Here is a 27800-nt window from a genome sequence, read left to right as displayed (position 1 = left end):
GGCGGGGCCTCGCCTCACTCCACTTTTGGGCGCCTGGCAGCAGCGCCCTTGAGTGACAGTTGAGACAGGAGAGCATGGCGAGGCCAGCTGCGTGCCTCGTGGAAGGTCTGAGCTCCGGCTCTCAGCACCTACCTCCTGCATCACGCTGGTGGGCTCCTCACAGTGGGCGTTGGGGTGCAGGGCTTGCACGTGGTCCCAGAGGCTCTGGGCCTTTTGGATTTCTGCCAGGAGCTCATCCACCTCCCGGCTGCTGCAGATCTGGGGGTGGTGGGGGCAATCAGTCACCCAGTAGTCACCTGGTTACCGGCAGTGGCAGAGGTGGGAAATGGCAGGCAGCCACGTGAATCCCTAGGGCGGAGTGGCATGCTCTTCAAAGCGGACGTTATAAACAGGATCCGTGTGTAGGACAGAGCCTGCCAATGCGTGTTCCATTTGTACATTATTGGCTTGCAGTGTTTTAAATAGTTGAAAGTTTGTCTAACCTTATAGATGTGAAGAAACACTTTATACCCTCGGAGAGTCCCTTGGACTGCAAGGAGATCCAACCAGTCCATTCTGAAGGAGATCAGCCCTGGGTGTTCTTTGGAAGTAATGATGCTAAAGCTGAAACTCCAGTACTTTGGCCACCTCATGCGAAGAGTTGACTCATTGGGAAAGACTCTGATGCTGGGAGGGATTGGGGTCAGGAGGAGAAGGGGATGGCATCACCGACTCGATGGACGTGAGTCTGAGTGAACTCCGGGAGTTGGTGATGGACAGGGAGGCCTGGCGTGCTGCAATTCATGGGGTCGCAAAGAGTCGGACATGACTGAGTGACTAAACTGAACTGAACTGAACTAGCTATAATATTAAAGGACTATAACAAGTGTTGGCAAACACTGGAGAATTGGAACTTGAGGGGTGCGGGTGGAACTGTAAAATGGTGCAGCTGCTGTGGAGAAGTTTGGTGGCTCCTCAAAAAATTAAACAGAATTACTACATGACCTAGCATTTCTACTCCTAGTTACGTACCTACAATAATTGAAAACAGGGACTCAGATACTTATCTACCAATAATCATACCAGCTCACAGCAGCTAAAATATCCATTGACTGATGAATGGGTAAACAAGAGGTAGTATATTCAGAAAATGGAATATTATTCAACCATAAAAAGAATGAAGTTCTGATAAATGTCAGAACACAGATGCATCTTGAAAACATGATGCTGAGTGAAAAAAGATGGACACGAAATATCCACAATGGGTAAATCCCAAGAGAGGGAAAGCAGATTGACAATGAGCTGGGGCTGCAGGGGAGGGGGAATGGGGAGTAATTGTTTTAAGGGTGCAGAGTTTCCTTTTGGGGAGATGGAAGTGTTTTGGAGCTAAATAAAGGTGGTGGTTGCACAACATTGTGAGTATAAAAAGTGCCACTGTTGTTCACTTTATTTATGAGAATTTTCTCCATTTTTAAAAATTTATTTATTTATCTGGCTGCTCTGGGTCTTGGTTGTGGTATGTCAGATCTAGCTCCCTGACCAGAGATCAAACCCAGGCCCCCTGCATTGGGAGCATGAAGTCTTAGCCACTGGACCACCAGGGAAGTCCCTCAATTGTTTACAAATGAAAGGAAGTCACACACACACAAAGCCAGATTTCTGACTCTTGTTGGAAAATCAGAAGACTGGTAACACTGGGGGTCACTCCTGCAGAACAAATAAATAACGGGCTAGGGCTGAGCAGAGGCGTCTCACTCACTGGGGCAAGTGCTGTTTTGTTCTTTACACTCCTTACCACTCTCTGTTCTCATTAGAATCAGTTGTAATTTTTTGTCATCTTTGCACTGTTGTTTTGCTCATAATAAAGAAAACAATGAAATTTGTTTTACCCATACCTCCACCAAGAGTGGAAAAACAATGACTAAGCCAAGAGGCTCACAGGTTTTTAAGAGAAAATATTTCTTAAACCGGCCAGTTTCATTCACTCACCCATAGTATCTTCCTAGCCCTGGAGTATGTCACTCCTACAGAGTCTGGCCAGTGAGGTAACAAGGGGTTTTGCCCAAGGAAAATGTTGCCTGACCTACACTTTGTAACACTAGAACATACTTGTGAGATGCAAATATTCATTTACTCTTGGCAATTGGTAGTTAGCAGGCAAGGCACAGCCTGTAGCTCAACAGACAGCTGGATTCTCAATCTGCCATATGGATCTACAACACACATTTGCTGTCATCTCCATTACAGACACAGAGTGTGTGATGTTATTATTAACTGCGACAAGGACTAATGGATGGATTGGTACAGAATTAACTTGCTCATTCAGAATTGATTGCTGTGTGTCTCTTGCAGTAAATGGGATCTATCTAGGAGAGAGAACTGAAGCAGCTGCTTCAGATTCAGAGCTTTGGTGGGAGCAGAGGTGGGGTGGGGCCCATGTTGATGGCAACTGGGTAGGAATTCAGAATTCTGTCAGCATGCAACCAGCTCATTTGCGTGCATGCTCAGTTGCTCAGACGTGTCCAACTCTTTGCGACCCCATGGACTGTAACCTGCCAGGCTCCTCTGTCCATGGGATTCTCCAGGCAAGAATACTGAAGTGGGTTGTCATTTCCTCCTCCAGTGGATCTTGCTGACCCAGGGATTGAACCCATGTCTCCTGCATTTGCAGGCAAATTCTTCACCACTGAGTGACCTGGGTAGCCCAATCAACTCATCATACACCCTGACAAAAGAATCTCTTGTGACTTTTTGTTGTTTCTGTTCTTCCCTCATACTCTTTTTAATCTGATTTTACTTGAGTAAACCCACTGAGTAGGGGAGAAGGGAAGCCAGTACACACAAAGAATCATTCTGGCCCAGATTCCCCAGGCACAACCTTGGAAGCAGGCAGGGATAGGAGGAGGGGGCAGTGTGTTGGCCCAAGAGCTTACCTCTGTCTCTGGACTGTAGCAGTGATAATAGCCCCCAAAAGCTTCTACAAGGTTCTTCAGAACAGCCTATGGGGATGGAGACAGAGTCAGCCCTCCCTAGGGCAATGCCGTTAGTCTTACAAGCTTTTTCCTTGTCTGAGCCTCCCACCTGGGCTGACCAATGGGAGAACTAGATACAAGGAGAGTTGTATTCTAATCCATAACTTGGGGGCCTCAAAGGCTGGCCCAGCTCACTATCACCAATCCAAGGGAAGCCTTGAAGATTCTTGGGTACTTACGGGCGGCACCTGATCATCGCATTTGTAGGTGATAATGTGGGTAATGAGGTCCCTTCCCGTGGTAGACTGTTGGATGTAATCAGACAGGATTTCAGAAGGCTGATCTGGGCTGGGAAGAAGAAGGAAGAAGAGAAGGGGGCACTCCAGCAAGATGGTAATTCCCAAAGAACCTCTACCAAATCTAACCAATCATCTGTGTCCCAGGTCACCTGTGTTAAGATGTAAGGCATAGTGGGCCTCAGGCCCCCTGACATAAAAATCTGTAGATTAATGGCCTGGAAGAGTCACGCTTGATGGTGTTTTCTCGGTTTGGTTCTCTAATCCCTTCCTGGGTCAGTTATCAGCTTAGAAAAGGAGACCTACCAGCTTCCCATGATGGTCACCAGAGAATTCAGCCCCTTCAGAACGAAAACTTTCTTCAGGGCTTGTAGCAGATTGCTGCCTCTGTCTGGCTTCAGCTTTTTCACCCAAAGCTTGAGTTCCTGGAGACTAGGCAAAATGATAAAACCTAATAACAGTACTCATACTAGGGACCAGGCCCGGGACAAACACGGGCTGGTGTGAGCCTAACAATAATTCTTTAATAGGGATACCTTATTCCCATTTTATAGATGAGGAAACTGAGACTCAGAGATAGGACTTGCCCAAGGGGATACTGTAAGCAACTGGAAACGCTGAGACTTCAATCCAGGTATGACTCAAAGGCCTGAATTTCCAGTTACTCTGTTATGTGGGGTCTGGGACCTAGCTCCTTTCCCCTCCAACTCTTCTGGAGGCAGATCTCAGCCTGAAACATGGGGTTAATGCCCAACCCAAAGAGTCTTGAAGAGAAGACACTACGGCTGTGTGGCTACATCCCACACAGGTTGGAATACACACTACTGGGAATACAGGAAGGACTCAATTCAGAGCTCTCCTGGTTCACTGTCTCACGTGGCACTGGTGAGACAGCTCTGGTCTCCCCCTTTCTCTTTCATTCTGACACCCACCCCCCAAAAAACCCCCTCAGCTCACTGCCAGTAAGTCTCTTTCATTATTATAACGGTTGAATTTGCCTTTTTAACAAAGAGAACAAATCCCAGGCCTGGCGCCATCTCTAGTCAATAGGTTTCAAGCTGGAATTTAATCTTACTGTTTTGTCTGCGTTCATTCTATTTATTTTATAGCAACTTGCTAATTATGGCAAGTGATACAGGCTTCTCAGTTATGGCATTGATAGTTTCGTTCAGAATAAATATTGGGTTATTTTAAAAATCAATAGTACTACAAGTTGAACAGAGTAAATAATCGTACAAGTGGCAGGGATATGACAAAAATCACAAGGGAAATCCAGGAATAATTGCAGTTGAGGAACTCTTGGCTAGATGGTCTCAAGGTGACTTCCAGGTCTGACATCCTGGAGCTTTGAGGTTGAAATCATCGTTAAAGAATAAAACAAACAAACAATCTTATCTGCTGAGTACCTTCCCCATGCCAAGCACTTCCCATGCCAACAACTCTGTGAGAAGCAGGTATCCTCACCTTATTCTGCTAATGAGAGAGTTAAAGGATGAGTCAGGATCCCCAAGTAACTGTCAGAGCTGGGATTCAAAGCCCATGCTGCCTGAACGGGCACTTCTTTACCCAGAAGGCGCCCCTCTACAGCCATTGCTGGACAAGGGAACCTCCGTTCCAGAAACCCAAGCATATGGCTTTCCCTGGGATCTGCTCTGTGCTTTGGAATCCAATCCTGACTACCATTTCAGAAATGTTCCCTAACTTGAGTCTCAGTTTCCTCGTCAGCAAAATTGGGATGGTAATCCTATTCCATGTGTTGGCTATAAATATTAAGTAAGAGAGTACATGTGAAGTGCCAAGCATGGTGGATAATCAAGGCTATTCCCTTCCTGGAAAAGAGATGTCTACTTTCAGGCATAACTTAGTAGAAATTCTTAGTTGTTTAGTTACATCTAAGTTGTTAAGTTGCATCTGATTCTTTGCGACCCCATGGACTGTAGCCCACCAGACCACTCTGTCCATGGGATTTCCTAGGCAAGAATGCTGGAGTGGGTTGCTATTTCCTTCTCCAGGGGATCTTGCCAACCCAGGGATTGAGCCCAAGTCTCCTGCATTGGCAGGTGGATTCTTTGCCACTGAGCCACCAGGGAAGCACTAAACAGTGGAATTGTAGGTAGCTATTAACAAGAAAGAGGCTGATCTCTGCATACTGAGAGAAAATTAGGTGCAAAGCCAAGATGAAAAAAAGTGCAATGTTCTCTTGATTATGTTTAAGTAAAAGAGGATAAACACACAGATGTATATATGTGCAAAGACTGTGGAAGTAGATTGAAGAAACTATCATTGGGAGATGAGGGAGGGGGAACTAGGGTGAGAGGGAGACTCATCTGCTATTTTTTATCCTTTTATACTGTTGTAATTTCTGAAAATCAGCATGTATCATTTTCATAATAATAAAACGATCTTTGTTAGATTTCTGGGTAGAAATGGTATCTTGTCTTTTCATTTTGTGGTGCTCGTGGGGTGATGACTTTTCCAAAAGTTATTGGCTCCCTGTGTTTCTGTTTTTGAGAACTGTCTCATTTATTTTGTGCATTAATCATCTGATAAAGACACTAACACTTTTAGGGAGGAGAATGATCAGGTAAACACCCAGGCCAAGGCCGGGCACTCACTCACCTGGAGGTGCTGACTTCTGTCGGGTTGGGCCAGAGGGCGCTGGTGGTGGCACCGAAGGACAGGATGTACAGCTTCTCTTTGTGGCTCAGCTGCTCGTCAATGAGGTTCTGGCAGGCAAGAGGACATCAGTGGCTCCCAGAGTCATATGGAGCCTGCCTTCACCTCTCATGCTGTGGTTGGGCCCTCTGGGCTGAGATGTGAACTGTGCTGAAACAGGGTCGCTTAAGACTCAGCTTAGCAGCCCCAAGTCGACATTTGCTTGCTGCCCCTGGGGTCACAGGGGTCTAGGTGGAGCACCCTAGCTGCCCATCCCAGCCTGTCCCTGGCTGTGCGTGGTCGGGGTGGGGCCTGGGTGGTCAGCCAGTTCTGGAGATTGGCTTTCACTCCCACTGACTGCAGACCCAAGATCTCTTCTGGAGCAACTGCCACACACTTGGGTCATGGGTGTGAGTGGGATGAGCACCCACTTCAGCATGTGCAATGGCTGAACCCTGACCGTGGCATTTACACATGGCACCCAGGGAGGAGCAAAGAGGTGGGGGGCAGTGGTTGCTGTCCTGGCCGTGTGAGTTGGGGATGGAGTGATGGGTGCAGGGCCAGCCTATTGGGTGTTCTCAGGCTCAGCCTGGTGAGTATCCAACAGTAAGATAATTCTTCCCTCTCCTTCCCGGTGAGAGAGCTTATTCTTAGGTACATTGATAAGGAGACCAGGGTCCTCAAGGAGGAGGAAGGGACAAACTTTTTTTTCTACATTCTCTCATCTTAGTCACATAAGACTTTTCTCCCCTTAAACTTTGCATTGTTATGACAACAATCTATTTCGCCTAAGACTAACTTTCTTTAAGCCCAGAGCTAATGATTGCACACCAAAACAACCCATCTTGCTCAAGGGTACGTTTTTCCTTAAGCTCTGTACTAATGATTATATAACAACAATGTATCTTGCTCAAGGGCATGTTTCTCCTTCTTAACAAAAACTTTCTGACTAATCCTGCTATCTTAAGATGTATGTTGTGGGAGTGGGCCTGGTAAGACTTTTACAACCTTGAGATACTCTTTTGATCTATTGTTGGTAACCAATTGAAAAAGTATATAAAGCCCCACTCAAACCAGCGGGGCACTCTCTGTCCCCTTCTGATGTCTATGTCAGAAGCTTTCTCTGTCCCATTTTTACTGTAATAAAACAAAGCTCTGAGTGACTGAAGCTCAGTCTTTGGTCCCAAAGAGAAATTTTCTCCTTCGGAGATCACAAATCCAACACCGTTCACCATAAGCTATCATCGGCCACCTAGAAACATTACCTGTTACCGCGAACATGAGCTCTGCGTTGGTTAATACTGAACCAGCCCACCAGGGGTATCTCTGGAAACTGGGCCCTGGGGATGTTGTGAAGGGCAGTCTGCACTGACACCGGTTCCCTGACACCTGGTGAGACCAGGAACGGGGACAGGTCTGGAAACTGGCCCATCCTGATCCCTCTGTAGGATTCTGGGACCAGCTACTGCTGCTCATTCAAAGCTTAGAGGTTCCTCTAAGAAAACAGACCCTCCACATCACTTCTCAGAGACTACAGGGGCTTTTGTCAATGCCAGCCTCTTGTACTGAGCGCTTCATTTGCTTGGGCTCCTTTTGTCCTCTGGCGACCCTGTGAGGTGGCGAGAGTCATCATTCCTATTTCACAGATGAGATGACAGAGTCACACAGCCCAGAAGTGGTGGAGGTGCCTGGGATTTAGCCCTCGAGCTCTTAGCTTCTCAGTTACGACCAAAGCAACCAGGATCGCTCCTCATCAGGAAAAGGCTAGAAGCCTGTGCTGGAGTCGGTCCAACTGATTTTCGTCTCCACCACCTCTTTCCAGGGAGCACAGGCTCTTGAGACAGTTGAGTTGGTAGGGACTGCCACAGTGTGAATACTAGAGGCTCACACGGCAACTGCGAATGACTCTGAGGCTGGGTTTCGCAGAACTTAACATATTTTTTTAACTGTAGGTGCTAATTAAGTGTGAACTGTTCTTTGTAAAACACTCCATTTTGCGCTTGCTATCAACAAAGCCATTAGCAAGCTCCCAAGGGAGGGTGGGGAGGAAGTAGGGATAGAGGGTGGGGAGGAGGTGGTGGTTCCAGGTACTTCTTTGTGCCAGAGAGACTTACCATGAGGTCATTTTGGAACTCCTCTTTCTGAGGGTCATTGCTGACAGCTGCCACGTCAATGAGAATGCCGACTCTGGCCCCCTTGATGAGGCCAAATGCCTAAAATCAGAGAGGGCATGCAGAACAACCAGCACAGCTCTGTGCTTCTGCAAACCTTTCACTGGGCAGCTTGTTGAAGCAGAAATTCAAGCACACCCCAGCCTCAACAAGAGGCCACAAAAGGAAGACCCGTTTTGTAGAGCAGAGTGCAAAACTAGGTGTCTTGGTTTTAGTGGTGGGCATTATCTGCTTCTATTTGTGACAACTTATTTAAAATTTTTTCCCCTTAATACTTACTGTCCACTTTTATAAAGTAATTTGTGCTCATTAAAGAAAGTTTGGAGACTGTAGAAAAGCAGCCTTTGTAAGATAGTTTGACATCTAATTACATCAGCTTATCTTATTTCATTTCCTTATATCCTTATTTATTTTCTGCCTATTCTACCAATCAAAAGCAGATGTGTGAAGTTCTCTAGCTGCAGCGGTATTTCTGTGAATTTCTAATTATGTTTCTAACAGCTATTTCTAGCTACATGTCAATGCTGTTTGATTCACCTCGTAACTGTTCTTCCTGTTATAGCCGCATTGTAAATTGGAATTGTCATTCATATGAAATTGATAGTTCTCTAGGGCAGTAGGTTCCTCTGGATGCTTGCCTTAAATCTTGCTTTATTGGATATCTAAGTTATTGCTCCTCCTTAAACCTGTTCCATACTTAGTTTTCCCCACCTCAGTAAATGGCATTTAACATTCACCTAGGCAATGGCACCCCACTCCAGTACTCTTGCCTGGAAAATCCCATGGACGGAGGAGCCTGGTGGCCTGCAGTCCATGGGGTTGCTAAGAGTCGGACACGACTGAGTGACTGCACTTTTACTTTTCACTTTCATGCATTGGAGAAGGAAATGGCAACCCACTCCAGTGTTCTTGCCTGGAGAACCCCAGGGACGGGGGAGCCTGGTAGAAGGCCGTCTGTGGGGTCGCACAGAGTCGGACACGACTGAAGTGACTTAGCAGTAGCAGCAGCAGCAGGCACTCTGGCCCTAAACTTAGCCAATCCATCAGCAAGTCCTGCCGGTTCTGCCTCCAAACCATACCCTGAATCCGTCAGTTCTCATCCCATCCCCCTACCTGCCCCTTGGATCTAAGCCACCAACATTTCCTCCTAGATTTTGTTGTCTACGGTCAATTTATGAAGCATCCAGAAGATTCATGAGTTGATTTACAAGTGATTGCTACCCTGGAATCCAATTGGGGCTTATTCCCTGGCTCCTCAATAACTCCATCGGAAAAGGATAAAGGGAAGAAGGACCCAACCAGCAATCCCTGCCCCTCTGTCGAAAGTGCCAGGACAAGTGTGATGGGAATAGCTGGGTGAGAGAGCTGCGTTCCCTGAACTGATGTTTACGGAGAAGGTGAGGCTCTTGTCCCTCTCTGCCTGTGTTACCGCGACCGACCAGAGGGGGCGTGCTACAGCTGGAGATGTGCATCTGTCGACCTGTCTTAAGCGAGAGAAGAGGGTTCTGGATCTGAGATGTAGACTACACCCTGGAATCGGCTCAGGCAGCTCGCCTGTATTGTCACCTACTGGGCTTGTATACAGGTGGGGTTTGGGGCTGGGGAGCATGAATTTCAGCACTCACCTATCTCAGGCTTTAAAACAAGACTTTGGTATTGGACTTCCCTGGTGGTCCAGTGGTTAGGAATCTGCCTACCAATGCAGGGGACATGGGTTCAATCCCTGGTCTGGGAAGATTTCACATGCTACGGGGCAATTAAGCCTGTGTACCACAACTACTGAAATCCGAAAGAGCAACTACTGAATTCTGCAATAAGAGAGGCCTACATACTGCACTCAAGAATAGCCCCCATTCGCCGCAGCTAGAGAAAACCCATGGACAGCAACAAAGACCCAGCACAACCAAAAGTAAATTAGAAGTAAATAAATAAATAAAGAGTTGAGGATTGCCTGTCACATCATCACATCATGCAGTTAGTCAGTCATGTTTGACTCTTTGCCACCTCATTGTTCGCCAGACTCCTCTGTCCATGGGATTTTCCAGGGAAGAATCCTGGAGTGGGTTGCAGGTTCCTTCTCCAGGGGATCTTCCTGACCTAGGGATGGAACCCGGTCTCCCACATTGCAGGCAGATTTTTTACCATCTGAGTGACCAGGGAAGCCACAAGTTGGCTAAGGATTGCCTACGGTGAAAGCAACGGTGGGCCAGAAAGGCAGCAATTGGAAGAACATAGGCTAAAACAAATAAGAAAGCAAAATGAAGGTTAATTTGCTTATGAACACCCTTCTTCCCTTTGGGCCTGAGGAAAACATTTAATCAAACTTTCATAAGTTCTGTCTGGATGATCAGCCTTAGCTGTAAATCTCACTAAAGGCCTGACCTTAAATGGTCCAGGGGAGCTTCAGCTGTTCTCACCCAGGATGTTTCCTGTCCTGGTAACAGCTCTCTGGCTTTCCATGTGCAACCATCTGTCTCCCTTTCTCAGTCTGTGATGTTTGGGGAGAGCCCACCCATTCTCCCAACTACCCTGACCCCTGTCTTTCCCCAGGAGTGAGCACTAATTCCAGGCCTAAGCAGGTAGTGTATCTCACCCCGTTGGCTATAGTGATTGGTCTAAATTGGCCCAGAGAGAGTCAGTCCCAGGACTTGGGAGGGTGCAGTGGGAAAAGAAGGCCACCACTACAGTGACATATAAGCTGAGAGCTGCTGGTGACCCCATCTTCCCAAGACTGGGGAGAGCCTTATGGAGGGTAAAACCAACCCAGAGGAAAGCAGAGCTCAGAGACAAAGAATAACATCATTTGAACCCTAGGATACAGCTGTGTTTGGGCTTTTCATTTCTGTAGGTCTAGAAAGTCCTTTTTTAGCTTTGGTTAATGTAAATTGGAGGTCTGTTACTTGCAACAGAAAGGGTTCTAACAAATACAGATGCAATGACGGAAAGGAGGCAAAGAAAGAAATCTATTACCTTCTTGCTGTTTTCTGTGAGCCACTGAATTCTCTGTTGATAGAGTTCAATAGCTCTGTTAAAACACCAGGAAGACTTGTCACCCAAGGTCAGTTCCAGCACCGAGCAATGCCCACTCACATACTGAAGGAAAATGCAGTGGGAATTTTTTTCTTTTAATGTGTCTAAGGCACTGGGAGAATATAAGGCAAAATCTAGCCTGGAAAAAACTGAAGGTCTTTGTTTGCTGGGGCAAATGATGAGGGGGGATTGTGGAAAGGTCTCTTAGTGTTGCAGCAAGCACTGTAAACGGTGGAGCCAGAGGTGGGCTTCAAGGGAGGGTCAGTCTGTGCGGGATGGGGGAGAGTTCTCATGAGGAAGGTGGAAGAACATTCTTGCTCTTCTCAAATCTGTGTCTTCTCAGGTGAGACTTCTAGTCACTTGGACATAATCATAAGTGCACAACTGAGACTGCTCAGCGTCGGTTTCTCAGTGGATTGATGAACAAAAAATTTTGTTTTTGAATAGTAAGTGGCCAGGGGAACTTCTAGAGTTTCCCTCATTGCAGACTATTCCTATGGCTATTTGAAGATCAGCCTGTAACAGGTGCTCAAGTGAAGGGCTCAGTCATCTGAATTTAACTGAATTGCCCTCACTGAGGTAGGTGGGATTTGGGGGCCCAGAAATGGGCCTCTGGGCATGAACTCATGGATGGGGAGCAGTGGGCAGAGTCATAAGACACATAAGTAGGTGCAGGCAAAGAGCATGGCCTCCATGATGAGATGTTCTTGTCTTTGAGACCCAGCTTTGTTGTTTACTAGCTGTGTGACTTGGACAGGTATGGTAAACTCTGCAGTTTCAACATCTCCAATGTGAAGATAATAATAAGACTTTATTCAAGTCAATTTGCTGAAATTTACTTTACTTGAAACTAATTCTCTGAAAATCAATTTCCCAAATGACCAGTTAACTGAATAGAACATTCCTTAGAATGCTGGATTCACAATTAAAACCAATCAACCAAAAATACTACAGAAATCTTTAAAATCTGTTTAAACTTCCAACTCAATAAAATATGCTATAAAAGTTACAGTTAAAATGCTTTGATAAATTTGACAAATTGGTCACTCAGCAATTGATTTTCCATTAACTGTCTTGAGAATAATGCTATTTTTTGAGTCATGAAGATTAAATAAGATAATGCGTACAGCCTTTAGCAGAATTCCTGACACATAAATAACTGTTGGTTCTTGATTATTATTCTAGCCTTTGAAGAAATCTCAGGCAAGCAGTAATCAAGCAAGCAATTGCTACACAGGGGATGGAGCTAACAAAATCTAGTTTGGGGAAATTCCATGGTGGTTCAGGAATTAGGACACTGCTCTTTCGCTGCTGAGGGCCTGGGTTCGATTCCTGATCGGGGAACTAGGATGCCACAGGCTGTGAAGTGAGGCCGAAAAAAGTAAAGAGAAGCTTTAAAAAAATCTGGTTTAGGGACTTCCCTGATGGTCCAGTGGTTAAGACTTTGCCTTCCTATGCAAGGGGTGCGAGTTCAACCTCTGGTTGGGGAACTAAGATCCCATATACCTTATGACCCAAAAACCAAAATGCAAAACAGAAGTAATATTGTAACAAATTCAATAAAGACTTTAAAAATGGTCCACATTAAAACAAACAAACACTGGTTTGGAAGTGGGGGGACCTGAATATTTTTAACATACATCTGTAAAGATATGAACCCAATCAATCTGTCACTCTTAATTGTTACACATCAGATGAGGCAGTGAGGTTTCATCCAAAGGGGCCATGGGTTTTAAGAGGGTGAGAAAAACTGATATAGTTCAACCTTCTTTATTTGAAAAAAGAAGACATTGGAGCCAGAAGTGGGAAGAGAACTGTCCACAGGCCCAACAGAGCCTGTCGTTTGAACAAAGTCACTTTCAGAGAGCTGAAACCAGGTAATTCTTGAGCTCTGGGCTTGTTGGGAGGACATGAGAAACATACTTACTCAGAAAGCTTGGCTTCAAATTGGTGGACGGTCTGGGTGGGGAAGTGCATTTTCTTCGTGACACTGCTGGCCTCCTCCCTGAAGAAGCAAAGTCTCATGAAAGGGTCTCTTGGGCTCAGGAGGCTGGATGTGTCTCACAGGCTTGGGGGAGGGGAGTGGCTTCCGACTTACAGCACGGCTGTGCCCTGGCATAGCAGGTCAGCCAAAGTGAGTTTCTTAGACTTTAAACTGTGCGCTGAAAGCCAATCTTCTGAATTCTCCCAGACTGAAGGCTGGGTCTCATCCCCCTGCAGCCTCTGTGAAACAGAAGCCAGAGTCAGGGAGAAAACAGTGAAAAGAGAAGACAAAGCTCAGGGTGTTTTAGGTCCCTCCACGGGGACCCCCAGGGGGTGCCAGCCTGACTGGTCCTACCCAAGAGAGTCTGTTCAGGAACTCGCCTTGCTGAGGCAACAGATGTGTGCAGAGAGGCCTGTGTTGTGGGCCACCTGCCCCTGATCGTACTGGTGCCCATCCCTCACCTCATCCCCAGTATGTCCCCAGAGGAGTCAAGGGGTCACTCCTCGCATCCTGCCTTGTGAGAGACTGAATACACGGACACACACTTGCTAGACCCCTCGTGACTACAGAACTCTGACCCACAACCTCTGTAGCAACCAGTCCATGGAACCAAACCGTAACCTCTCCAGCAACTGGATCAGGAGGTCAGGACTGTGACGGGGCTGCCACCGTTCCTATGTTCAGCCCTTTTCAGCTCAGGACCAGCCAGAGAAAGCCAAACATGCTCCCAAACCAATCACAGGAGATACCCAGCTTCTAGTGAGCTCATCTCTGGCTTCTGTGTGCTTGCTCCTTCAGGGCACACCTGACGCTTCCTCATTCTTTTCACTCTAAAGTTTACCTATTTCCCTGCCTGCCTTTGAGTCTTTGCCAAACACAAGTGATGGTGGTGTGTTTATTTCTGTATTTGCATTCTCTGTATCTTTTCAGATATATGAGTTTTGCCTCCCTCTCAGTCTGAGGGATCCTCCACAAATATTTGTTGACTAATGGAAGAGGGAATAAGTTTCCCTGTCTATTCCAGAGGCCAGAACCAAGAGCAGAGGATAGAAATTTTAGCGGAAGAATTTCCTAGTCATCACAGGAGTCTGCCATGAAATGAACAAGCCTCCTTGCTTGTGCCTGGTGATGCCTGTGTCACTTACATAATGCTAAGCTCAGGATGTGGGTGGTGGCCTTGGTGATAGAGCTGAAGTCATTGACAGCAAGCATTCAACATCGCTGATACGTTCTGGGAGCCAGAAGGTGGGAGAGAGCTGACATAAGGCTCAGAGCCCGTTTTCCTTGTTCTGAGCCCTGTTTTGAGGTGCTAGGGCTGCAGTGTGAACAAGATAGAAATGTTCCTGTCTTCTTAGAGCTCACATTCTAGTGTGGACAGAGGGTCAGTAAAGAAAAGCAAAATCAACGTACATAATTTTAGCAAGGAACAGTTATATTAAGAAAGTGGGGCAAGGGAATGTGACAGAAAATGACTAGGGTGGAGATGTGGAGTCGCTTTAGCTGAGATGGGGGTCAGAGAAGGTCCTTCTGGAAGTTCAGGAGGCAGCCCTGTGCAACCCTGGGAACGCACGTTCCAGGCAGAGGCAGACCTGGGGCTGGGTCAGAGTTCTCCCAGAACAGAAAGGTGGCCACAGTGACTGGAGTGTGCAGTGGACACAGGGTATGTGTGACATGAGAGGAGCCTGGAAAGGTGCAAGGCCTGGCACAGACAGGGATTCTGTGAGAGCTTCCAGCACAAGCACCATTGTTTGAATGAATCAATGGGCCTTACATGTTGCCAGGGTTGGCCATCACTCGGGGTGAGGAATCCCATCGTCAGGGGAGGCTGGCTCAGACCCACAGTGAGAAACCACCCTGCCGTGTCCGATGACTGTGGAAAAGACACGCACTGCTTAGCCCGCCGCGGCCCTGTCTACACCCAAGGATGGCTTTGCCCGTCTCCTGTGCACCTGCTGAAACCCTGAGTGAGTCCTGCTCGGGCTTGTCTTTGTTGGGCTGTCGCTGCAGAGGGTGAGGTGGTGGACAAGGGGATGCAATTATCTGCTGTGGCTGACTGAGCTGCATTAGACAGAATTAGATCCGATAGAGGATTCTGAAGGAGGAACGGGCAGAGGAAGAGAGAGGAAAGAAGGGGGTGCAGTCCTAGGCCTCCCACTTACTAGCTTGTGATGCTGGGCAAGCCATGCATCTCCTTCTTCACCAAACAGTGCTTAACAATGACTCTTGTTTCCGCTCAGATTTGGTGGACAGAAGACTACAGTCCATGGAATCGCAAGGAGTTGGACTTGACTGAGTGACCAACACACACATACAGGAGGTAACAAACAAATGGACAGTGAAAATAAACTGCTGCTGCCCCATTCCAGCTAGATAGCATTGGGTGCCCTACATCTGTGCCTGAAGCCTGCTCACCCTCTGTTTCAAAAGGAAATTAGCAACTGTTAAACACTAATAATTAGAGCAAACACTTAATAGTGCTGCTTTAATGCGACAAGCACTTCACATGTATTATTTATGTCTGTGAAATAGGTTTCATCATTGATAACCTCATTTAACTGACAAGGAAACTGAAGTACTGAGAATAAAGTAATTTGTTCAAAGTCACACAGCTAGTAAGTGGTGGATTCAGACCCAAGCAGTATAGCTTGAGTCATGTGCACAATCACCATACTATATGGCCTTTAGATTTACCACCAAACTCTGAATGTCTTTGTGAAGGATCGAGAGAGAACTGACTGAAAAGACAATTTTCTCATTATTTCTCTCCGCTAATTAATGTTGCCCCTGTAATTTTAGCCCCAGCCCCACACTTAGGGAGCTGCTGCTCTGCATCATGTAACCACTAGATGTCACTCTTCTCATCTTTCAGGACAACCACCTCCCTAGTTTGTAACAGAAACAGGTAGACTTCCCATTCAGCTTTTTCTTCTATTTTACTTGCATTTGAAATGCTCCATCATGCTTTAGGACATGGATTTTGTATTGTTGATATTTGAAGAGCTACTATTAAACACGGGCTTCCCTGGTGGCTCAGTTTTAAATAACTCACCTGCCAATATAGGAGACTTGGGTTCAATCCCTGGATCAGGAAGATCCCCTGGAGAAGGGAATGACAACCCACTCCAGTATTCTTGCCTGGGAAATGCCATGGACAGAGGAGCCATGGAGTGGCAAAGAGTCGGACACGACTGAGCATCTGAGCACCATTAAACACATTATGGATTTTGACTGTAGACATACTGATTACACGCTAAAGGGTGTGCTTGACATACAGAGTATGATCTTTGTTGGGGCAATCCATTCTCTCTTTCCCACTGCAATTTGAGAGGTAAATGAGGCCCCAGTTGTGGCTGATAAGTAAGAGTGGTCCTTGTACACCTGGGAAGTCATGTATTTGATAAGAAATTAGGTGAAATAATACTCACAGGATCAACATCTAAGGTCACTGAGAGAATGCTTCAGAATCTCCAGACTCTACTGACCTTTGCTCATTTCCTTGCAATTAAACTTGCTTTCCTGTTAGTGCCAATACTTGAGAAAAGTAAAACACAACTATTTTCCTGATTTTTAACCACCAGCATTAAAATTGTATTGTTTTTGACTGATTATCATTTCAAAAGATTTTTGTTAAACTCTAGTATAGGTAGAGAGTTACGGGCCAGACTTGCGCTGACAGCCCCCCGATGACAATTGTTTCTACGGTAGAGTGAGCTGTGAGTTCTAGACAATCCACTCACCACCGCAAGAAGACAGCTCATCAACATGATGAGAGTCACCAAGACCACAGTACTCGTTATTCTAGAGGTTAATTCTCCTGCCGCAACTCTCTCGCTCCAATAGCACTTCCCAAAACTGAATTTTGGATTTAGATTTTTTAGGAAATCCTACAAGAAAAACAAATCTCAGGAAGGAGCATCTTAGAATTAAATTCCTTAGTCTTCAAGCTTTGATAACAAGGACAGCATCTTCACACCCTCCTGAATATTTGATGATATGGCCAAGAAGGCTATACTGTTTCTATAAATAGCATAGAGATTCTTTAGTAATTTTTAAAGACAGGAGACTAGAGATGAATTCTTAACTAGTCCTGAGATCCTACATGAAGAAAGAAATACCCACAATTTAACACAGTCTGCATTCCCGGCTATGATTTGTGAGCACGGCTGCACAGTAGAAGCACTTACGGTTTTTACCAGTAAGTCCTGTGTCTGGTTAACGTGCGTAACCAGGAGTCCATTGTCTAGCTTTTGGTCAAGTTCGTTGATATTCTTCTGGTTCAACTGCTTCTGTGGATCTCTGTCATTGCTTCTCCTCATGCTACAAAACACAAAGTCATTTGGTCAATGCCCTGGTGCCAGATGTTGATGCCAGACTGTCAGGGCCTGCAGAAGCATTTTTATTTCTGTGTAGTAACTGGGGGAGTTTCTTGTGTAGATCTTGATAAAATGTGGATGCCAAGTTCATAAGACATGTTATTTTATTGTTTTGGTAGTTAGGGAACTGAAGCCCTCAGGTGTAAGATGATGCAATTATCATTTACCCAGTCTCCCTTAAAGGCACGTATTTCCCCCTCAACTCTCATGCAAAAAAAAATGTTGTTATTGTTGTTGCTTTCATTTGGAAAAATCAGAGAAGATGCTTACCAGTGGTTTTCCAGAAATGTACTGTCTTGACCATGGAAGACATCACTAATTTGTGTGGCCATTGTAAAAACATCCAGTGCTTATTTTCCTAGAGAGCAAAATAATACCAGAAAGGGATGAGTGCAACACATAGACAATGGCCTTGGAGGGCATCTATATGCAGCTCAACTCTTCTTTAATTCATTCATTCAGTAAGTCCTCATTGAATGCCTACTTGATGCGTTTCTCAACTTCAGAGTTTCTGACATTTTGGACGATTCTTTGTCATGGGGTCGTCCTGTGCACTGAAGAATGCTCTACCTATCAGATGCCAGGAGCGTCCCTGCCCCTTGGGTTGTAACAACAGCAACTGCTGCTGCTAAGTCGCTTCAGTCGTGTCTGACTCTTAGCGACCCCATGGACTGCAGCCTACCAGGCTCCTCTGTCCATGGGATTTTACAGGCAAGAGTACTGGAGTAGGGTGCCACTGCCTTCTCCAAATACTGTCTCTAAGCATGGCCTAATGTCTCCAGGGAGCATAGTCGTCCCCAGCTGACAATCATGGAGCTAGACATTGTCCTTGTCCTGCCAGAAGGAGAGACTGAAGTTAAAAATTAAATATAGTAGGGGCTTCCCTTGTGGCTCAATGGTAAAGAATCTGCCTGCCAATGCAGAAGACATAGGTTCAACCCCTGGTCCAGGAAATTCCCACATGCCATGGAACAACTAAGCCCTCACACCACAACTACTGAGCCTGTGCTCTAGAGCCCAGGAGCCACAACTACTGAGCTCTCGAGCCCGAGAGCCTGTGCTCCAAACAAGAGAAGCCACTGCACGGCAACTAGAGAGTAGGCCCCGCTCGCCCAAACTAGAGAAAGCCTGTGCAGCAGTGAAGACCCAGGGCAGCCAAAATAAATAAATAAATAAATAAAATTAAATATAGTAATAAAAAACTGTGGAACGTGTTGTGAAGGAAGGATAGAGAGTAATCAGGAATCTCCTTTGCGTAGGTAAGGTGGTCAGTGAAGGTGTCTTTTGAGCTTAGACCTTTTTGTTGTTAATTTTTGGCCCATGGCATGTGGGCCCTTAGCTCACCAACCAGGGATCTAACTCCCTGAACTGGAAGGTGGAGTCAACCACTGGACCACCAGGGGAGGCTTGAGCTTAGGCTTTCTTGAAGGATGAAAAGGAGGTGGCCGTGGTGAAGTCTGGCAGAGAGGACAGCAAGTGAACTAGGCAGAGAAGACAAGTGCCCATAACGATTTAGAGGATGAGGGAGTGGAGAGGGAAAACATTAAGATGAGGCCGAGTTTTTCCTCTGACAACTGCCACTCAGAGGGTGGGTCCCTGCAGCTACCGCTCGCAGCTTATGGGGGTCAGTAGACGTGGGCCTGACAGATCAATCAGATCCTCCCTCTGGGAGTTCAGAATGAAGAGCTGTGAGGCCACCGTGTACATTGAGAAGCAGGGAAAGACCATTTTCAGAGCCAAGTTGAGGGCAGGGCCATTCCCGGCCTTGGTTTCCCTGGGGCCTTTCTCTCCTGGCTTCTTCCTCTCTCTGCTCCTTCCTAGTCTCTTTTGCAGGCTCACCTCTACCTGAGCATTTTAAGTTGGTGTTCCTCAAGGATAAATCATGCACACAGGTCTCCTCTCACTTTCTCCTCTTTTCCTAGGCAAACATCCTTGTCCTTGACTTCAACTGTCATCTGTATATCAGTGACTCCCCATTGTACGTCAAAAACCCAGACCTCTCACTTTGACTCCAGACCTTGTGTTCAATTACATTGAATATTTCCATGTGGAGCAACTTAAACTCAGCATGTCCAAGACTGAATTCAAATTTTCTACACACTAGCCTCTGGTCTTTGTTCCCTAACTTAGAGAAAAGAACCACCATCCATCTACTTATATGAGTCAGAAATGAATTATTCTTGATAACCTCACTCCGCATATCCTCTCTATCATCTAATCTTGCTTTTTTTTTTCTTTTTTTGGCCATGCTGTGCCACATGTGGGATCTTACTTCTGCCACCAGAGATCGAACCTGTGCCCCCTGCAGTGGAAGCCAGAGTCCTAACCACCAGACTGTCAGGGAAGTCCCTAATCTTGTAAATTTTACCTCTCTCAAATCTCACCACTTCTGTCTCCACTGACATTTCTCACATCTAGGCCACTGTCACCTGTGCCATAGATGACTGCAGTAGATCCTAACTGGCCTCCCTATATCCCCTCAGTTCGCCCATCTAATCTCTTCTCACTGAAGTCAGAGTGATTTTTTAAAAACAGAAATCCAGGGCAGTCTCTGGTGAACTCGCAGTTAGGATACTGTGCACTCACTGCCACGTCTGGGTTCAATCCCTGGTCAGGGAACTAACATCCCACAAGGCGTAAGTTGCTGCCAAAAAACCCCACAGACCCAACGTCACACCCCCTCTTCTGCCTCTTGATTAAAACTGTTTAAAGTCTTCCCTTTATTTCTAGAATAAAGATTAAGATCATAACGATGGCATTTGAGGCTCACAGGCTCTGGCCACTGTCCACCGATCTCTCCAGCTTTTCTGCTCCACCACCCTTCACCATGTCTGTGTTCCACAGCTCCCCTTCCCCTTCAGGCCCTGGCATGCTGCGCATTTCCTTTAGTCACAGGACTTTTTCATGGGCTGGCTTTGCTCTGAACATTCTCTTCCCCTCCTTGCCCCCAGTCACTCATCCTTGACTCTTCCGCTCACACTTCACTTCTTCTGCAAAGTCTTCCCCACCATCCCACTCTATTCCAGGTTTCTTGTGTTATGTAAACTATCACAGAACTTGCTCCTTTCTTTGAAAGTACTTAATTTAGAATAATACATTCATTAGTGTGATTTTTTAAAGTTGGCATCTTTCTCCTGTGAGACTATAAATCACATGAGAGCAGGGACTCAGTTCAGTTCAGTCGCTCAGTCGTGTCTGACTCTGCGACCCCATGAACCGCAGGACACCAGGCCTCCCTGTCCATCACCAACTCCCGGAGTTCACTCAAACTCATGTCCATTGAGTCAGTGATGCCATCCCGCCATCTCATCTTCTGTCGTCCCCTTCTCCTCTTGCCCCCAATCCCCCCCAGCATCAGAGTCTTTTCCAATGAGTCAGCTCTTCGCATGAGGTGGCCAAAGTACTGGAGTTTCAGCTTTAGCATCATTCCTTTCAAAGAACACCCAGGGCTGATCTCCTTTAGAATGGACAGGTTGGATCTTGACTGCTGCTGCTGCTGCTAAGTCGCTTCAGTCATGTCCGACGCTGTGCGACCCCATAGACGGCAGCCCACCAGGCTCCCCTGTCCCTGGGATTCTCCAGGCAAAAACACTGGAGTGGGTTGCCATTTCCTTCTCCAGTGCATGAAAGTGAAAAGTGAAAGGGAAGTCGCTCAGTTGTGTCCGACTCTTAGCGACCCCATGGACTGCAGCCCACCAGGCTCCTCAGTCCATGGGATTTTCCAGGCAAGAGTACTGGAGTGGGGTGCCTTTGCCTTCTCCGGGATCTCAACTGGTAGACAGTAAATATTTTGAGGAGGGGAGGTAAACCTTGGTTCTTGAAGAACTGACCTCACTTCCTGCTCTTGGGTTCCATTAGATACTTGTTCCTACTAATTCCTCCCTTTTTGCAGGAATACCTTCTAATTCCTCCCTTTTTGCTTTCTGCATGCTAAGTTGCTTCAGCCATTTCCGACTCTGACCTCTTGTCACCCCTTGTGACTCTTCGTGACAGGCTCCTCTGTCTGTGGGATACTCCAGGCAAGAATTAGGGAGTGGGTTGCACTCCACTTCCCAACCCAGGGATCAAACCCATATCACTAGTGCCTCCTGGCAACTTCATTTAGGTTTCTTGTTATTTGAAACCAAAAAAAAAAAAAAATTGCCTAAAACACAGCCATTGGGAATCTCCAGATGGAGTTGAAGCTTAACATTGGAGTGGGTGTTCTCATGAAAACATTAAATAGTTTAATGATGGTTCAGGGACTTTCCAGGTGGCTCAGTGGTAAAGGGGCTTCCCTGGTGGCTCAGACAGTAAAGCGTCTGTCTGCACTGTGGGACACCCGGATTCAATCCCTGGGTTGGGAAGATTTGCTGGAGAAGGAAATGGCAACCCACCCCAGTATTCTTGCCTGGAAAATTCCATGGACTGAGGAGCCTGGTAGGCTACAGTCCATGGGGTCACAAAGAGTCAGACACGAATAAGCACACACACAGCAACATAATGATGGTTCAGCAACTTCTTTTTCTCTTTTGGGTCTTTAATCTCTTATCCAGAAGAGTTTTCTTTTCTGGGAAGCACCAAGATAATGTGGCAATGTCTCAAAAAATATCTGGCTCTACTTACAGTTAGCTGGGAGACTCTCGGTGGCCGAGACTGTTGGAATAGAAAGGCCTCGTGAACACTGGATGCCCCTCAGGCTCAGTTCCCTCTTTTCTAACAACCTAATGGACTCAGAGGCTTGCACAACTGGATTCCGGGGTGACTTGTGTTGGCTGATGGAGGAGTATTTGGGCTGCATAAAACTAACATAACAGTGTGGCGTGCTAAAAGGAGCACTGGACCTTTGGCTTCTCCATCTGCAGAATGGCGTGGGGATAATAGTAACTGTGCTGTCTACTTCAACTCCATCAAGAGGCTCCGATGAAACTGAGAATATATAAGAGCTTTGGAAAATACAAAGTACTATATGAATGAGGAATACCATTTTAAAACCCACCACATCTTCAAGCACTTCAGCATATGACTCAAGCACTCATTCATTCTGTGTACATCTATAGAGTGCCTCTTCAGAGCCAGAGAGACCCGAATGGGGAGGCAGAGCTGGACAGCCCTTGCCCTCAGGCCTTTGCTCAATGAAACCTTCTCAGAGACGTCTTCTTTGATTGCTCCTCCTCAGACAGGACCTCCTCTGCCCTGTTTAGTTTTCTCTGTAGCACATTTCATCATCTGATATTCTATATATTTATTATGTCTCTGCCTCACCCCTACCCATCAGTCCACTAGAAGATCCTTGAGGGCACGGACTTAGTTAACATAACTAAGTTAGAACGGTTCTTTGTAATCATCGCCTAAAAAAACATTGGCCCCCAAACATTTGTTGAATAAATGTACTCAGGGCAGGTCTGGAGTTTAGACAAAGGTGGGCCACGTTACCTCGGGAGGCTGGTCACAGCAGGGGAAGAGAACATGCAAACAGGTCCTCAGGAAACGGCACCTTGTCAAAGGGAGAGAGGTAGCCCTGATTAGCGGATAAAAGAGAATCTGCAGCTAAGTTCCTGATGTGCTAACATCTGGATCTAGGATTCTCCTAACTATCCAAGATAAAGCCACCCCCAGGGTTCGTATTTTTAACTGCCTAGTAACCTCTAGTCTTGTCCCGATCCGATCCATTTTACAATCTGCTGCCAGAATGATTTTCTGATATGCAGAACTGTCTGTATTATTACCTGTTTAGAACCCTGCCATGGCTCCTCAGTACCTAGACAAGCAAACCAGATCTTCTTCAAAGACTTTTCACTCCTTTTGCCTCTATTCTTTATTCACCTCTCTACCTCATCTTGCATCCTTTTGTGCACCCTGACAACCCCACTTATACACCTTGCTAATTCATCCTCTTCTTTGCTCAAGTTGGATCTACTTCTAGAAATGCCTTTGCAACAAAAAGTTGTTTGATAAGAAAACCCAAGAAGTTTTTCCTGAACCCCATTTGCTGCCCCCAACCCCTAAGGAGGAAATAATTTCCTCCTAGTCCTGCCCTCTGGCTGTCTCATACCAAATTGTCACAGTTCTTCTCCCTTTTTTACTGTTGTACCCCCAGCATCTAGCACAATGCCTGGCATGTAGACAGCAGGTGCTCAAGACCCAGGCTCCCTGAATCTTTCTCACTCAGTCCAGAGCTTAGTGTCTGGGCCTCCCCCACCCTCTCTCTTACCACCCTATCAATACTTGTGACTCTCAACCTCACCTGCATTTCTCTATTTCTCCAACTCTGGGAGAAGGGCCCTGGTCATCCCAGGACTCTGTTTTTCCTGGTTCCCACTTCTAGTTCCTCCAAGCAACAGTGAAGCTTGGTTTGTCGGGAAGTGTTATCCGGTATCCAAGGTAACAGACTGCACCACTGCAGCTAGAGGCAGGGACAGGGAAAAAACGTTCCTCACCCTGGGGAAGAAATTACCACTTTGTTGCTTGTAACAACCTCTCCCTGGGCACTCTGCTTTTCTCCACCCCCACAAAAGCCAGGAACAGGATTTGGAACTCTTCTCTAGTTTTAGAACCTCTGGGTCATTGGAAAACTATGGTTTAGGCCAGTGGAGCCCTGGTGCCTGCTGCCTTCCTGTGCTAGGAACTGAAGACAGACAGCAGAGGACCTGTGACATGCGTGAAAGCTGATGACCTTCCTTCTCTTCTGCAGATTCCCTGGGGCCCTCCAAACACACTCCCTGGGAGAGGTCTGGCAGTCCCTCACCGCCACCAGCTCCAGCTCCACCCAAACCTGGCTAAGGCAACAGCAGGCTCAGTGATCTCTTAGCATAAGAGGAGATCACCTACTACAGTGGTTCCCAAGCCCAGGTGCCCATCACAATCATCTAGGTTGTTTGCTAAGAAAACATACCTACATTCCCATCCGGCAGACTGATACAGAACTGTAGCAAAGTATGGGAACATTAATCTTTAACAGTGGTTCCAGGTGATTATGATGTAACCAGCTCTTAGCCCACAGTTGGGGACCTTTCCAGCTCCTTCTATGGAAGTCAAGAGAGATGAAGTGATGTACTCAATGTCAACTAACTAGCTTGTAGTAGCGAAGAGATCTGCACTTAGTTTTTCTTCTCCAGGTCATTCTTCAAATCACGATCTTCACTTACTGAGTCTTTAATTTGTAATTTAGAACATGTGCTACTTGTGGTAGTCACTATGTGATAGAGAACCCCTTCAGATGTTGACCCCAAGATCCCTCTATAGGTCAGATCAGAAACAACAAAATTCTTCAAAACAGAGACAGCTCACTTATCACCTCTCACTCTGGGCAGACTAGTTATGGGTGAGAATAGCAGCTATAAATCATGGCATTTGGTCAACACCAACGAGGCACAAGTGGAGGAGCCTAGAAAGAGGAAAGGAAGTCAGAAGAGGGAAGTCACAAGATGTCAAGAGAAACCAGCCAAAGGCTACCCTGTGAGCAAGAGGTGAGGGTCCTTGGGCCCACCTGATTGGAAATCCTGGGTGGAAGGGGCTGGCTAGCTTTGATACATCATTTTTGGAGACACAAGGGCTCAAGATAGATGGTTTACTGCCCTCACAACATCCTTTGCTCCTGGATAACGGATTTTCAACATTTTACAAGAAGTAAAACCCAACATTGAAAAGTTCATTGTTACTACTTTTTTCTATTTGAGTTTACATGACTCATCTCACACGCTAGTAAAGTAATGCTCAAAATTCTCCAAGCCAGGCTTCAGCAATACGTGAACCGTGAACTTCCAGATGTTCAAGGTGGTTTTTAGAAAAGGCAGAGGAACCAGAGATCAAATTGCCAACATCCGCTGGATCATGGAAAAAGCAAGAGTTCCAGAAAAAGATCTATTTCTGCTTTATAGACTATGCCAAAGTCTTTGACTGTGCGGATCACAATAAGCTGTGGAAAATTCTGAAAGAGATAGGAATACCAGACCACCTGACCTGCCTCTTGAGAAACCTGTATGCAGGTCAGGAAGCAACAGTTAGAACTTGACATGGAACAACAGACTGGTTCCAAATAGGAAAAGGAGTACATCAAGGCTGTATACTGTCACCCTGCTTATTTAACTTATATGCAGAGTACATCATGAGAAACGCTGGGCTGGAAGAAGCACAAGCTGGAATCAAGACTGCCGGGAGAAATATCAATAACCTCAGATATGCAGATGATACCACCCTTATGGCAGAAGTTAGTTAGAAAGTGAAGTCGCTCAGTCGTGTCCGACTCTTCGCGACCCCATGGACTGCAGCCCTCCAGTCTCCTCCATCCATGGGATTTCCCAGGCAAGAGTACTGGAGTTGGGTGCCATCGCCTTCTCTGTTGTAAAAGCCTAAGTTACTTAAAAGATTAAAATGACATGCCAAAGCATGGGGAAGTGATGGATGTATTCAATGTCAAGAGGAAAGTGGGAAAGTATAAAGATTCTTTAAGAGACAAAAACACAACTCAAACTGGCTTAAGGAAAAAAGGGAATTTATTTACTCAGAAGACAGAAAAAATTCGGGAATAATTTTGGCCTTGGGCATGGCTTGATCCAAAGGCTAAAATTATGTTAACAGAAATTCGTTTCCATTTCTTTGTGATGGCTGTGTTCTTAGGTAGGCTCTTTAGGAGTGTTTGGCAAACTTGGGACGTCAGCCCTCAGCTTTCCCCTCTACAGCCTTCAGCACCCTAAAGGGAGGAGAACAACCCTTTTCCAGGAGAGTCCCAGGCTTGGCTTGGTCACAGGACATACTCATTCCTGAACCAATCACTGTGACTCTGATTGGCCACATCTGGCTTCTGCATCTAATCCTGGAGCCAGAGGGTGAAATTAGCCTCATGAAAAGATCTGATTTTGTTGTGGTTTAACCAAAGAAGGGGACACTAGGCAAACATGACTGAGGAAAGCCAAAGCAAGAGAGAACAGTCCCCAGAAAAAGAGGTCAAGAAATCAGATCTGAAATCAGAGGGAGGAGGGACCTGCACAGTGTTTGGGAGCCATAGTGGTGAGATGGCAAGACCTAAGGGGAAACGTGTCCTTGGTACATCCAGGAAGAAAGTCCAGAGGCATAGGGGCTTCTGCCTCACCAAAGGTCACCATGCCCCACGTGTGGGGATTATTGCACCATTCGGCCTGGAGGAGCTGATGTTTCAGCAGCAACGAGTATAGGGGCTCACCACCAGAGGGGTCAGTCAAACCGCCGGAGGGGACTTTCTAAAGTTTCAGCCCTGGGTCTCTGCACAACTCTAGGGTGTCCCCAGTGGCCAACAGATTTCCTACCAACAAGGAAGAAGAGATCTAGTTGATTTTTTAAAGTGCTATAGGTAGGATAGGGGATGGCCTTTTTGGGAAAATTTCCCTATGTGCTCAATTCTCAAAAGGGTTCCAATAAAACCATTGGATGACATGATGTAATTCGCTAGTTAAGGAAGTAAGCACTATAAAATACCAATTAGCAATGATTGCAGAAAGCTTGACAATGAGCAGTGAATAATGGCAGATTAAAGACAGTAACTTATGTAATTTTTTCTTTCAATATGTAATGTTTATAAGTAGAGACTACCTTTTATGGTTGTTTGCATTACACATCCAGAAGAAGCAAACCATAGATTTAGCTGCTCATGTCTGAGCCAAGGAATCATGCATCTGGGACAAGCTATTTTTATTTTCTTTAGACTAGCCAAACTAGCAATGTGGGACAGCAGAAGCAGTTCTAGATTTGAAGTCAGGGAACCTAGGTTTGAAACCCCGTTTCACTAATGAAACTTTGGGTAAATGGTTCACCCTTCTGATTCTCAGTGTTTTCTAATTTATAAAATACTGTCTCCTGCCTCATAGGAGTATTAATCGACACATGGAAAAACACAACATGGATTTAATGTTAGTTTCTTTCTCTAAACTCTTACGAATGCCACTACTTTTTTAACCAGTTTTTTTTTTTTTTAAATATGAATTGCGTTAATAGAGTAATTGATGTGCTTCAGTTAGAATGTCAGATTATCATATTTGGCAAGATATTTGGGGAGTTTCTGTTATCTAAGGATTAAGTTCACAGCTGCATTATTTGTAATAGCAAAGACTTGGAGACAAATGTACAACAGGAAAGGAGAAATATATCTATATTATACAGTGTGTAAGAGATGTATCTATCTATACAGTCATTAAAAATGAGGACGATCTATATTTACTGACACAGAAAGATAGTCATCATAAATTAAGTTAAAAAAGAAAGCAGTGCTACTCATGTATAATGTGATCTTGCTTTTGTTAAAACAGTTGAACAGGATACATCCACATAAATATACGCAAATACCACACACACACACACACACACACACACACACACACACACTCTAG

General features: G+C 45.9%; 1 protein-coding gene across 1 annotated transcript in view; it reads right to left on the bottom strand.

The window, feature by feature from the left end:
• Window positions 1-23937, bottom strand: part of VWA3A (von Willebrand factor A domain containing 3A) — a 55320-nt gene extending 31383 nt beyond the window's left edge. The window contains exons 1-13 of the mRNA XM_010837416.1: window positions 23687-23937; window positions 22876-22936; window positions 17731-17818; window positions 17281-17404; window positions 13202-13326; window positions 13031-13108; window positions 11044-11098; window positions 8017-8115; window positions 5867-5973; window positions 3554-3679; window positions 3191-3299; window positions 2913-2978; window positions 133-258 (exon numbers count right to left, since the gene is read on the bottom strand). Coding sequence (XP_010835718.1) covers window positions 133-258; window positions 2913-2978; window positions 3191-3299; window positions 3554-3679; window positions 5867-5973; window positions 8017-8115; window positions 11044-11098; window positions 13031-13108; window positions 13202-13326; window positions 17281-17404; window positions 17731-17792 — 1077 coding nt within the window. The 5' untranslated portion in view covers window positions 17793-17818; window positions 22876-22936; window positions 23687-23937. The remainder of the gene's footprint in view (window positions 1-132; window positions 259-2912; window positions 2979-3190; window positions 3300-3553; window positions 3680-5866; window positions 5974-8016; window positions 8116-11043; window positions 11099-13030; window positions 13109-13201; window positions 13327-17280; window positions 17405-17730; window positions 17819-22875; window positions 22937-23686) is intronic.
• Between the last annotated feature and the right edge of the window lie 3863 nt (window positions 23938-27800).

Source organism: Bison bison, unplaced genomic scaffold (genome assembly GCF_000754665.1).
Source record: "Bison bison bison isolate TAMUID 2011002044 unplaced genomic scaffold, Bison_UMD1.0 scf7180017864072, whole genome shotgun sequence".
In the NCBI taxonomy this organism is placed as follows: Eukaryota; Metazoa; Chordata; class Mammalia; order Artiodactyla; family Bovidae; genus Bison; species Bison bison.
Note: the sequence above shows the minus strand (reverse complement) of the source record. Positions and strands in the feature narration are given on the sequence as shown.